The 14,654-nt window shown below is 41.4% G+C and overlaps 1 protein-coding gene across 1 annotated transcript in view; it reads left to right on the forward strand.

Moving 5' to 3' along the window:
* Positions 1-4,386: 4,386 nt before the first annotated feature.
* LOC124606386 (UDP-glycosyltransferase UGT5-like) overlaps positions 4,387-14,654 on the forward strand; it is a 53,381-nt gene continuing 43,113 nt past the window's right edge. The window contains exons 1-2 of the mRNA XM_047138367.1: positions 4,387-4,572; positions 14,249-14,433. Of these exons, the coding sequence (XP_046994323.1) occupies positions 4,387-4,572; positions 14,249-14,433 (371 nt within the window). The remainder of the gene's footprint in view (positions 4,573-14,248; positions 14,434-14,654) is intronic.

Genomic DNA, 14,654 nt, shown 5'->3' on the forward strand with positions numbered 1-14,654 from the left:
AAACCGCCAGTTTAATAGTTTAAATTACACAGTTAAATGACTTTAATAAGATCACTTCAAAAGTTCACAAAAACTGCTTTACAGACGACGATGTGTAACCAAAAAGGTAAGTAAGAGAATGGTCTTTTCATACAGCAATAGTAACTGAATGCCTACGATAATTCCCAGGGAGCAGGAACATTAGTCAACAATCGTCCAATCAACAGCAAAGATGGCCGCCGAGTGAGATCACAGGTATTTTCTTCGTCCGCTAAAAGAACTTACTTAAGAGGAAATAGTGCCAAATTTAAATTTTCTTTCTTTTGTATACTTGCTGTAGTGTCCGTTCTTGCCACACAACTGAATATTAGCGCCCCAGCAGAGCTTGTTCTTGAAAAAACTTGTTCTTTAGCTGAATAATCGCAACATAACCAGAAATTTTCCGTGACGTAAACACAAAAAATTCTATTCAAGTTTTCTCGATCGTGAAAAATTCGTTTAAAAAGACAGCTGCTAGTTTCATCAGTATCTATTGTCGCAATATAAATGTAATTAAACGTTTCTAAATTGTACTTAACTAACACGTTTCGTATTGTTTACTAGTTAGATAGACGCGATCTAGTCCTAAATTTTCTGAGTTATAAACATTTAAAAACCTGACCAAACACGCCTGATAACCTAAATTCACTAAAAGCAAATTAATTACAAATTCATTCTTCTGTCATTGTGTCTCTAAATCAGTACAAAAACAACAACCACCGCACATAAGACCATTGTGTAGTTTTTTGTTTACAAACAGCCAATCTCGCGTTCTTGACAAATTTAAAACATTATTTAAACTTAATTATTCTTTCGAAACTGACCATTAGTGAGAAATGTGGGAGCTGTTATAGGGTAGTGAGTAAAGGGATTTGTTGCCAATCTTTTAGGAAATATTTTCACTGGGGCGGATGCAGTGGGGAGAATGTTGGGAGGAGAGAAGAGACTCTCTCCTGGAACTGCAGAGAATGCAGTAGGAACATTTTGATAGGGGAACAGGAAAGGAAAATCTGGGCCCTTCAGGCACAGTTGGAGGAAGTAAGGAAGGAACTCATAAGGATCAAGGGAGATGAGGGGGATTGCTCCTACTAACTTTCTTGAATATTGGTGTGGCCTGTACTACTTTTTACTGTCTTTGAGTATGGATCTTTCGTCGAGCGAGAGGTTGTATATGATTAAGTATAGAGCTATTGCATCAGCATGTTCTGAAAGGAACATAGTTGGTACACAGTCTGGACTGGAAGAATTGTTTTTATTAAGTGATTTAAGTTGCTTCACTACCCAGAGAATATCTACTTCTAAGCTACTCCTGTTGGCACGTGTTGTTAGTTAGATTTCGGAAATATTTACTTCATCTTCTCTGGTGAAGGAATTTCGCAAGGCTGTGATTAGTAACTCTGGTTTCGCAGCACTCTGGTCAATAGTATTTCCATTGCTATCGCGCATAGAAGGTACTGACTGTGTCTTGTCGCTACCATACTTTACATACGACCAGAATCGCTTTGGACTTTCTGTTGGATTTCGAGATAAAGATTCGTTATGGAAACTATTACAAGCTTTGAATTCCGCTCTAAATTTTGAGGTTCTGAAAAACTAATTTTTTGAATAGGTGTATTTTTCGTTTATTTTTAGGAGATTTGGGAGTTACAATTTTCAATATCGTTACGACGACCCTGTGTTTACTAATCTCTGTATCCGTTTTCATGTTCGTTATTAGCTCAGGATTATTTGTTGCTAAGAGGTCAACTGTGTTCTCACAACTGTTTACAATTCGCGTGGGCTCATGAAAACTTGCTCGAAATAATTTTCAGAGAATCCACTTAGCACAATTTCGGATTATGTTTTATGTGTACCTTCGGGTTTAAAGATTTATTTTCGCCTATATATCGAGGGTAAATTACAGTCACCAACAGCTATAATTATATGAGTCCAGTACGAGATTGAAATTAAACTCAAGTTTTCTTTGAAACATTAAGGAATTATATCATCTGAGGTGTGTGGTCGTAAAAGAATCCAATTATTATTTTATTCCGTTTGCCAAGAATGACCTCCGGCCATACTAACTCACAGGAACTATCTGCTTCAATTTCGCTACAAGGTAAACTACCTCTAATAGCAACAAGGACGCCACGGCCACTGTGTTTAGCCTGTCCTTTCGGAACACTGTTAGGTCCTTCGCAGAAATTTCGGCTGAGTTTATCTCTGCCTTTAGTCAACTTTCAGTGCCTATAACGAGTTGAGCATCAGCGCTTTCTGTTAGCACTTGGAGCTGTAGTACTTTTCCAACACAGCAACGACAGTTTACAACTGTTATACGGATGGTTCTTATACGTTCATCCTATGTTCGACATTAATCCTTTGAGATTGAAGCCCTTTTTGGATTTTCCCGAGACCCTCTGACCAAAAAAACCGCCTCGCACGCCCCTGCTAGCTATGTAACCCCGTCTTGCGTGTGGTGGACTCGTGACCTATTCAGCAGAACCTGAACCCAACTAACCTGTTGCGCAAGTCGAGGAATCTGCAACCTACATGGTCACAGAACCGTATGAGCCTCTGATCCAGACCCTCGATTCAGCTCGGTTCTGTACCAAAGGTCCCCAATTCCTCCTGTCGACTATGCTGCAATTTATGAGCTCTGCCTTCATCTCGCAAGCAAGACTTGCAGCCATTACCACTTCTGTCAGCCACTCGAAACCACAGAGAATCTCTTCTGATACAAAGTGACACATTTCATTGATACCGACTTGAGCCACTACCTGCAGTTGGCTGCACCCTGTGCTCTTCATGGCATCTGGATGAAAACTGTTCCATGTCTGGACTGACCCAACCTGGTATGCACACAGAGTGCACATTGGCTTTCTTGCCCTCCTTGGCAACCATGTCCCTAAGTGGCCCCACCCTGCATAACATGGGAGCTTCCAGCTGCCAATAATCCCACTCTCTACAATCGCCTGGATCTTGCAGGCCAAGAAGTTCCCTGTGAATAAGGAGAAACGACTGCATATGGCTGAGGAACAATGCCAGCCACAGACAGCACCTGAAATCTGTTTCTCACACTAACCGGCGAGTCCTTACATGTGGTCCGCTAGGAAGTCTTTCGCCACCTGCCACGCTCTGAGGCGACTTCCCACTCGACCACAGTGTAAGCAGTAAGTGGGTTGGTCACTGGTGGCGGCCGATTCGCGGACTCAGACGTGCTGGACATCCGTTGGATGCGCGCTGCTGGTCCATAACAGTGATGCCCATCCACTGCAGCTTCAAGCTGTGTAACCCAAGCCATCACAGCCTGGAGCTGACAACGAAGTGTCATCAACTCGGCTAGCAACCACATACAGCCATCACAGTCCCTAGCCATACTAAAGGCCATGGAAGACTACGCTACACAGACAAACAAGTACAATCGACATGCGCTATGGAACTCAACTGTGGATACGGAGGAAAACGCAAGAATCGTGTCCAATAAATTATATTAACAAGCAGAGAATCAAAAACTGAGCTACCAAAGCACTCAGGTGAGACTAAATAATTCGCTCCTGATTAGGAAATGGTAGTATGCCACAAAATCTGTTTACTTTCCGACGCAAACGAAAACGTGAGAACTGTGTCCAATAAATATTAAATTAAGATGCACAAACTCAAGAAACTAACCTATCAAAGCACACAGATGAAACTATACAATTCGCTCCTGGTTACGAACTCGTAAAATGTCACAAAATCGGTTACTTCCCTGTGGCTGCTTGTGTCTCGGTAGGCTACTACGACGTATTACCTGACTAACGCCAACAAGCTGTGACTAGCTTACAGAACAATTCTGTTCTGATCAAAATTCTTCGAGGTAGCACTCTTTCATTCCAGTAGATGTACGTCTTCTGTTTTCTCTTCTCTTGCTTTTCCTGCTACTGAATTCCACTTTTCTGACCCCTCTCATTTTGGAATTTTGTACGACCGTTTGTTTTACGATGTGTTATGTGCTTGTGAGCTGCACACTATTTGTTGTTGACACTTTGGAAAGTCTGCGTTACTACACCAACAAGACAGAAAACTTCATTCACAACGTGGTCATGGGCCCATCCGAACACAGTTACTCCTTTCTGCCATACTGTGACGTGTTCACATGGACTCATCTTACTGTGTTCATTCCATACAAACAACCAGTACAAACACACCTTTCCAGTGCCACGATTTACTATAGTCGGAAGCGTCACATGAGCGCCTGTTATCGGTTTTATATCACCTATGGTGCTCCAAATCATCCTCGCTGTTTTTTTAAGCAAGAATTTTATATTTTGTTATGTGAGCTTATTATTTTTATGTCATTGTTACTGTACATAGTGCTTTCTTCTCCGCCACCATTGGCAGCTGGCGATTATGAGGACAACGTTGCTGCTGACAGCCGCCTGCCTGCTGGCGCTGGGTGACAGGTGTCTGGGGGCCAGGATCCTGGCAGCGGTGCCGACCCCCTCCATCAGCCACCAGCTGCCACTGAGGACGGTGCTGCTGGAACTGGCCAGGCGGGGCCACCAGGTCACGTTCATCACGACCCACCCACTTCACGTAAGCCAGCCAGCATTCTGTGAATTCGTCTTTAACAAAATTCGACTTTTCTCAGTCTGTATGAGGGAAAAAAAATCAAGAGATCCATTAAATATTCCTTATGCGACAGTAACAAATGGCATTTAATCTGATGGAATTACATTTTCCTCGAGACATATGATGGCTGGCTCTGAGCACAATGGGACTTAACATCTATGGTCATCAGTCCCCTAGAACTTAGAACTACTTAAACCTAACTAACCTAAGGACAGCACACAACACCCAGCCATGACGAGGCAGAGAAAATCCCTGACCCCGCCGGGAATCGAACCCGGGAACCCGGGCGTGGGAAGCGAGAACGCTACCGCATGACCACGAGATGCGGGCGAGACATATGACCCTCAACTTTATCTTTATGATGGAAGCTGAAGAGATGAATTAAAGGATTTGAACCCAGGTCGTCTGTTTATTATGCAGATTGATAAACATTACATCACCATAACAGTATGGCTAATACCGCTGCATTGAACACTCTATATATATAATATATATATGTCGCACGGAAAATATAATTTCATGAGATCAATAGATCTGCTGGAATTACGTACAAAGCTGGGGTTGTGTTCCAATACTAGAGAAGCTCAGCAATGATGATAGTTTAAGAAGTGGGAAGTGACCTGAAGGCGTGAACTTGTGTTTTTGGAGAGCATTGGACTTGGGGGAGTCCACGCAGTTCCGTTAGCTGCACTGCTACGGTGGTATAATGGTTAGCTTATGCGTATAATAAACTGGGGCGCTGGGTTGCACTCGCGGCCATGCAACAAATTTTAGTCAAAAATTCCTAAGGGACCAAACTGCTGAGGTCATCAGTCCCTAGACTTACACGCTACTTAAACTAAGCTAAACTACCTTATGATAAGAACAGCACACACGCACCCATGCCAGAGGGAGGCCTCGAACCTCCAGGGAGTGTGGCCGCGCAATCCGTGACATGGCGACTCAAACCGCACGGCCACTACGCGCGGCAAATTTTAAACCATCTTAAGCTTCTATCATTATCTAATTCGCATTTGATTATTATAACGTATCCAGGAATAGGTCAAGATGTAATCTGCGTTGATTGACGCTGTGAGCAACAAAATACGATTGGAGAATGAGAGGTAACTTTACATTACCATTATGTTATAAAAGTCATATAGATGCCGTTAACAAATTTTAATCGGAAATGAACACAGGAGCTACTGCAGGCAGTCAAAGAATTTAATACATGAACAGAATGTTATATAACGATTTTAATTACACGCTGCAGGAAAAAAGTAGTAAACCCTTTTAGAGATTCCCAATTGACTCAAAATTTATTGTTGCAACAGTGACCATGGAGAACATTAAATTATTACATTTACAGATCAGTAGCACAACGAGTTCTGAGGTACCTGAAACAACCATATTAGTACGTGATGTGGCCTCCACGGGCGGCAATGCAGACGCTGACTTTGGCATCCAGGCGATCGTACAGATGGCCAATACTGTCCTGGGATCCGTTACGCCACGCCAGCTCGACCAGTTCACGTAGTTCTGTAAGAGTTGTTGGGTGGCGAGTCACGCGACGCACTACGTTCCCCATCATATCCCATAAGCGCTCAATTGGAGCCAAGTCCAGAGATGATACTGAACATGGAAGTTGTTGCACGTCTTACACATCATGTTGAGTTTCACAGGCAGTGTATGGCAGAGCATTGTCTTGTTACAACAACACATCCACTTCCTATAGTAAGAATGGCAAAAGAATGGGTCTAACAATTCTGCACGTACCGAGCGCTAGGTAGTATTCCTCCAGAAACACCGAAAGTGAAAGAGTTTTAGCTTATCGCATCCCAGATCATAAGGCCTGATGTGGGGCAGTATGTCTTGGACCAATGCACTTTATGAGACAGCGCTCACCAGGTTTACATCGTAAGCACAAACGACCATCACCTGCGTGCAGGTAAAATTTGCTTTCATCGCTGAAGACCACGGCTCGTTGATCCCTCTTCCAAGTGATCCTCTGACGGTACCTATGGACCCATGCAAGTCCATGATGTGGCAAGAGTGAAAGACGGTCTAGAGATGTGCATGCCTGAAGTCTCACTGCTAATAACTGGTTCGCAACAGTTCGTGTTGACACGTCTGGGCTCACAAGCCCTTCTATCCGTGCTGTGGTAGCTGTACGATCTGCCACAGCTGACCTTACAATACGACGAGCATGGCGAGCATCTGTGGAGCGTGGACATTCAGAACCTCGTCTAGGGGTGTGAAAATGCTCACGTGACCTCTGATTACAGTATCGTTTCGCAGCTGACACAGCACGTCCAACCTGTGTGGCAATTTTCCGAAAACACCATCCCGTCATTTGGAAGGCCTTAATTTGACCTCTTTAAAACTCGCTTGTTTGGCAGTAGGATACACGAGTGCGTGTCTGTGGCATGATTGCCTTCTTGCTTACACTTTTCCAGCACGCAGAGTCTTCTGGTTGTGAGCATTCCCTATTAAATGGTAGACATATATGTCGCCCTGCTAGCTATGCCACTACGCTATCAGTTGGCAGACGACATTGGAACCATTATCATTACACTACTATACTTCAGATGGCTTATTCCACCATTGGACCAACATCGATGTCTTCTCTCCGGGTGCACGAATATTTTTTCAGTAGTGCATAATCCTTAAAATATCAGTGATGCTATCAGTTAGGTATCATTATGAATTCCTTATTACTGTAGTAACGTATCGTGAGCAACGTACACAATGTCACTTGACGTAGTACACTGTCTGTTGCAAAGTATCAGGACACTCCTACGTGAAGCGGAATGAACCAGTAGATGTGACGAGAGGCGGACACATCAATATAAAAGGAGGTGGGATGTTGTGTGTCGTCAGTAAGGTATCGGTCGGTCGGGTGATCTCGGTGACTTTGAACGTGGACAAGTCATTGGATGTCACCTGAGCTACAAATCCAGTATGGACAACCAACCCTTTGAAAGATGTCCAAGTCGACTGTAGGTCATGTGACTGTGAGGTGGAAACGAGGAGGAACAACCACAACTACACCAAAACCAGGAAAACCATATATGCTCAAAGAGATGGACCGTCGAGCACTGCTGAAGGTGGTTGTAAAAAATCGCTTGAAATCAGACGAAGGAATCACTCGTGTGTTCCAGACTGCTATTGGCAGTCCAGGTTACACAACGACTGTGCGTAAGGAGTTAAAGCGAACGGGGCACGATTATCGAGTAGCTCCTCATAAGCCACAAATTTATGTAGTCGTTGCCAAGCGGCGCTTGAGGCTGTGTAAAGAGAGACGTCACTGGAAACGAGTGGTTTGCAATGACGAATCACACTATACTCTGTAAAATCCAAAGGAAGGATTTGGATTTGGGGAAGAATGATATCTGATATCATGTGTAGTGTCTAACAACCGTACCACAACAAAGGTCAAAAATTAATTATGATTGTAGTGTTGCTCACGCTGCTAAATATTGCATTTTCGGGCAACTATAAAGTGTCTTTAGAGCACAGTTAATAAAGTCATTTCTTGAAATAATGGGTAAACTGGGCACTCATCTTTTCGTGTTTCCCACGCTGGTCTCGTTGTGAACTCATGGCTCAATCGTCGAAAATCTAGGTAGTGGTGATTACAAGCTCGGGTACAAAGAGGCCTAGGTGTTATTCTGCGATATTCAAAAGTTTTATAGATGTGTTTCATAAACCATTCTTGAAGATTAAACTTTTGCAAGTTAGGACAATAGTGATGTAAAAAAGTAATCAGCACTCCGAATTTAAGTTACACTTATTTTTTATTACTTTTGTTGGAACATCACTTCACAATATAAAACATACTTGAAAATACCTTCCTCACTGTTAAAGTTCACATTTCATGAACTGACTACAATTTGCGTCTTTTCAACATGACGACCAAGACTTAACTCTCTAATAACCGCTTACGCGCCCAAAAATCAGGGTTACAAGTACGTCAAAGATCATAGTGACAAAAGAAAGAATACACATAAGAATAATATCATTGCAATATAAACATATCGATGTATCAAAGTACCTCTACACTAATGAAATCAAATCTGAATGTTATCACAGAAATATGTTAACTATTTTACAGAAACACAGTAGAATATTGCTGGTATCGAGAGGTTGAGGAGAGGTGCCGTAATGGTTACGTAATTCAAGTACCGTTACAAGTGGCAACAGCGAAATACGGGGTGGTGTAACGTTATGGTGCTGTTTTTCGTCGTTAGGTAGTAGTTTCCCAACTGCGTTTGAGAAAACGTTGAATGTGGGTAGATATGAACACGTTCTACAGCACTGTGTCTCCGTCTAGTAGAGGAACAGTTCGGAGACAATGACTGAATCAGCATGACAGTGCACCCTGTCATAAAGCAACATCTGTGGACAGTAATACTCCTTAAATGGATTAGCCTGCTTAGAATAGTGATCTGAACTCAGTGGGACATCTTTTATGTCGACTTTGCTCCAGATACCAGCGTCCAATATCACTAATCGTCTAGCTTCGGTTCTTTAGAAAGAAGGTTTTGCCATTCCTCCACAGACATTCAGACACGTCACTGAAAGCGTACCCAAGAAATTTCAATTGTGGACACATACCATATTAATGTCCACTAATATGTGTCCAGATAATTTTTATCAAATAGACCCAGCGGTTTACGCCCTCTGAGTCACACCTCCAGTGGTCCTGGACTACAAGTGCCTCTGCCACCGCGATCCAGAACGCCAATCGGCTGACACAAAGCTCACTCGCACTCAGAGCCGCTTTGCTATGAGATGCTACGCAGATGTGCCGCTACGCAGATGTGCCGCAGCTCTGACACCGCCCTTCGTGCTTTAGTTCAGAGAGCCTCATCGTTTTACTGTTGTAATAGCTGGAATTACTTCCGCCACATTGTTTATAATGACTCTTCGTATGCTTGCAGAAGTTAAACTTAAGTAAATCTTCTGTTTACCGTGTTAACTGGTTCACTAATTATTTTCGCTGCTGTCCAGCTTTCCTATGACGCACCATTCTGTAGCCCACCTTTCCTTACGTAGCATTCGAAGTCGTACACAACACTGGTCACGAGCCAACTGATGGTGAGTTAACAGAGACGCACATGTGGCCGCCCGCTGATGTTTGTGAGTTTGCCTGAGAGCATGCTGTACCTATACATCCTATTTTTGAACCTTCCCCGCTGCATGCAAATGTCGCACGATGGTGGAATGATCCCAGTTCATTACATTTGCCAGTTCTCGAGCACACTGATCTGGACCATTGGGGATTATTGTGTTTCAGTGATCTTCATTAAACTTCCAATGTCTTCCTGAACGCGAAGCCCCTTAAAACCAGAAAATCATCTCCTGTTGTGCTCCGTCCATACACGTACTCTGCCCATACACGGCACAAATATTTTTGGCTATCTCCTCTGCTGTCCCGCCCGCGCTGTCGACGTCCCTCTATTGAACTCAAATAGAAGATTATGTCGGAAATGTTATTTATTAATTTTTTTATCTTACGTGCCTAGTTCCGTAGCGTCAAATTTAGGAGTAAATCTGCGTGGTCATGGAAAGTGTCAGTACATGAAATTGCAACAGAAAAGTAATAATAGATAAACTAAAATATTTATAAAGCCTAAAAAGACGACAAACTATAAGTTTATATAAATGCAATCAACACAGGAATCAACTTAATTTTTCAAGGAAATTCCCGACAGAATAGAAGGAGTGACTCGTGACTAAAATATTCAGTTTTTATTTGAAAATTCCTGGGTTGCTGCTAAGATTTTTGAATTCTTGTGGTAGCTTACTGACAATGGATGCAATGGAATAATGCTCACCTTTCTAGAGAAGAATCAAAGAAGTTCGATCCAAACGCAGATTTGTGTCTCGTATTACCTGAGTGACAGCTGATAATTCTTGGGAAAAGCTGATAATGTTAACAAGAAACGGCAAAAACCCAGACTAATGAATAGGGGTCGATAAGAAGTTCGCGAACTTACACGAATTATTGCCATAATCACCCGTTTCTGAGCCAAAAATACTCTTTGAGAATGGAAAGAGTTACCCAAATATAATACGGTACGTCATAAGCGAATGAAAATAAGCAACGTAGACTACATATCGTGTTGAACTATCACTTACTTCAGATACCTTTCGAATAGTAAAAATTGCAGCATTAAGTCTTCGAACAAGATCTTGAATATCGGCTTTCCACGACAGTTTGCTATCTGAAAACCTAGAAATTTGAAATTTTGGGTCTAACTAATCATATACGCATTAAGTGTAATCAAAACGTCAGGTTTTGTTGAATTGCGTGTTAGAAACTGTAAAACCTGAGTCTTACTGTGATTCAGTGTTAGTTGATTTCCTACATGCCATGAATTTATTTTTTGAACTACACTATTTGAAACAGTACCAACATTGCACACACCGTCCTTTACAACCAAGCTAATGCCACGACCAAACAAATATTTCAGAATCTCGTGTGGTGCTAGAAGGCATATCATTTACGTAAATAAGGAAGGGGACTGGCCCCAGCACTGATGCCTGGGGCATCCTATTTAACTGTGCCCCACTCGGATCATTGCCATTCTCAATACTGATGAGAATGACCATTTTCTGTCTGTTCGTAAAGTAAGAGGTGAACTAATTGAGAGCTACTTCGCATATTCCATAACAGTGCATCTTCTGGAGCAATATTTTGCAATTAGCGCTATCAAACGCCCTAGTTAATTCAAAAAAGATGCCTAGCGTTCGAAACCTTTTGTTTAATTCATACAGAAGCTCACAGAGAAAAGATATTATAGCATTTTCAGTTGTTAAATCACTTCTAATACAAACTGTACATATGACAGCAAATTATGTGGAACGAAATGATCAGTTTTCCCTACATAGACATCCTTTTAAATTACTTTAGTAAACACTGATAGCGTAGAAATATGTCTAAAATTGTCTAAATTATCGTTCTCTCCCTTTTCATAAAGCGGCTTCAATGAGTGCTTTAATCGTTCAGGAAACCGACCACTCCTAAAGGAAGATTTACAAATATGGCTAAGTGCAAGGCTAACATGTGCAGCATAGTATTTTAGTACTCTGCTAGAAACTCCATCATATCCACGGGAGTCCTTAGTCTTCAGTTATTTAATTATTGACTCAGTTTCCCCCTTTGTCATTGTCATGGAGGCGTATTTCAGATATCAGTCCCGGAAAGCCGTTTTCCAAAACAGTTATATGATTCCCTGTAGAAACTAACTTTTTATTTACTATGTTCAAAAAGTGATTGTTAAATACACTGCGGATTATGATTTATCAGTAACAGAAACGTTATTAGTACATAGTGACTTTGTATCCTCGGTCTTGTGCTGCTGACGAGACACTTCCTTAACGACTGACCATATGGTTTTAATTTTATCCTGTGAATTAGTTTTTCTTTTTGCATGCCACATACTCTTTGCCATCGTAATAACAATTTTAGCACCTTACAGTACTGTTTGCGTTGGGCTACTGAAGCTCGATTGTTACTGCTTTTAACATTTTGATATAATTCCCACTTCGTTCCACATGGCATCCTTGTCTGACCAGTCAGGCTCCCGGGCTGCCTTTTACTACTACTACCATGCTTTCAAATTCTGCAGGTGGCAGGGGTAAAATACAGGCAGCGAAAGGCTATTTACAATTTGTACAGAAAGCAGATGGCTGTTATAAGAGTCGAGGGGTATGAAAGGGAAGCAGTGATTGGGAAGGGAGTGAGACAGGGTTGTAGCCTATCCCCGATGTTATTCAATCTGTATATCGAGCAAGCAATAAAGGAAACAAAAGAAAAATTCAGAGTAGGTATTAAAATCCATGGAGAACAAATAAAAACTTTGAGGTTCGCCGATGACATTGTAATTCTGTAAGAGACAGCAAAGGACCTGGAAGAGCAGTTGAACGGAATGGACAGTGTCTTGAATAGAGGGTATGAGATGAACATCAACAAAAGCAAAACGAAGATAATGGAATGTAGTCGAATTAAGTCGGGTGATGCTGAGGGAGTTAGATTAGGAAATGACACACTTAAAGTAGTAAAGGGGTTTTGCTATTTGGGGAGCAAAATAACTGATGATGGTCGAAGTAGAGAGGATATGAAATGTAGAGTAGCACGGAGAGCTGCCTCAAACCAGTCTCAGGACTGAAGACCACAACAACAACAACCCTGCTTTGAATGTTCTAATGGCAAGCAGCAATCAAAGAGCATGAGTAATGTGTCAAGGAAAGCAGTATATTTATCATTTATGTTATCAGCACTATAATCATTCTGCCACTTTTGTTCCTTAATGAGGTTTAAAAAACTCTCTAATGCCACTGGATTAGCTTTTCTACGCATTTCATCGTTATATACATCGTTTGTTTGAGTACAAAAGCCTTTTAGTGTTAAAATTTGTGCATCATGATCTGAAAGACCATTTAAATTTTTACGCTTTTGCGCAAGAAGAATGAATAGAAATATTGCGTATGGTTGCGCTACTGTTCCCTGCGCCCTAGTTGAAAAAAATACATTCTGCATCAGATCATATGAATTTAGATGATCCAACACCCTTTTTCTTGCTCAATCACATACAAAATTAATACTGAAGCCACCACGTACAATTTATTTTCGGTCTTCCTATAAAGTGAACAAAGAACCCTGTCTAACCTGAGCAGAAACGCTCTGAAGTCAGAGTTAAGAACTTAAAAAATAATAACAATTGAAAGTTAAGTCTCATTAAATTTAGCTATACCTGCACAACATAAAAATGAGTGTTCAGAGCAGTGGTTTGACACATCTATGGACTCAAATGGAATACTGCTTTTACTTACATGGCCACTCGCCCATTCTGCAAAGAACTTCTTGAAAAAGAACCAGCTAATCTGTACTGGTTAATAAAGCCTCTGGACTGTCATATTATTCAGGTGGTGCTCTTTTATAGCAATAATGTCAGAGTCAACATCTATAAGCAGTTCACTGTCTCAAATACCTCTCATATTTTGATGAAATATGCCAATTCCTTCACTACTTGGATACCTGACTTTCTTTGAAGGTGGTTCCTTTGTTAGAGAGACTTTCTTTAAGCAGCTGACTTTAGTCTAAAAAATGTGCATCTATAACACTAACTACTACAGGAATTTTCCCATGACTGGTACCACCAACACACACTACACTATCACCTGTAAGCTTTACGACCAAGTCCCATACCTACTGATGTGCAGGCCATGCCTAGTGAAACCCAATCTATAGATTTCCCCAATTGCTACTCCACTTCCTAGTGTCCACAGGTCCAATCACTATCTCCAAGCGGCAAAATAACAATATGTAAACTCAAACAGCAACAGTGAACTACAAATAAAAAAAACAATAGGTAAATAAATCCACAGCATACAGTATACCAAACTGCAAAACAAAAAATTTACGAAGTTTTGAACCAACCTTTAAAAATTTCGTTCTGCTGCTACAATATAGTGAAATAGTACATAACCGCATTTCAGAAACACGTCTGTAGACGAGTACAGTGAATAAATTAGTTATATATTGTACTGAGTTAAATTGCATAAAACATTTTTTTTAATATGTTGGTATATTATAGTTGATTGTTGTGTTCTCATCGTCTCAACTCAATATACATTTCCCTATTTGTTTCAGGCTACCATTGCAAACTACACTGAGGTTGACCTTTCAGAAAGTTATAGAAACTTCATAGAAAATTTTGACCTCAATGAACTGCCCGATCCAACGTCTCCTGTGGCATTTTTTCAATTGCTTCTTGATGGGGCGAGATATGGCTGCCAGTTTCAGTTTGGTTTGACACCTATGAAAGAGTTCTTGAAGTAAGTTCAATGATCTTTGTTTGCTGTTCTGCAAAAAAATAAAACATGGGACATCGGTAAGGATAAATGAAGTGTTCTGAGAGTCAAAATAGACCGTGCCCTGTTCCTCTACATGTTGTTGTTGTGGTCTTCAGTCCTGAGACTGGTTTGATGCAGCTCTCCATACTACTCTATCCTGTGCAAGCTTCCTCATCTCCCAGTACCTACTGCAACCTACATCC

Source organism: Schistocerca americana, chromosome 3 (genome assembly GCF_021461395.2).
Source record: "Schistocerca americana isolate TAMUIC-IGC-003095 chromosome 3, iqSchAmer2.1, whole genome shotgun sequence".
NCBI classification, from domain to species: Eukaryota; Metazoa; Arthropoda; class Insecta; order Orthoptera; family Acrididae; genus Schistocerca; species Schistocerca americana.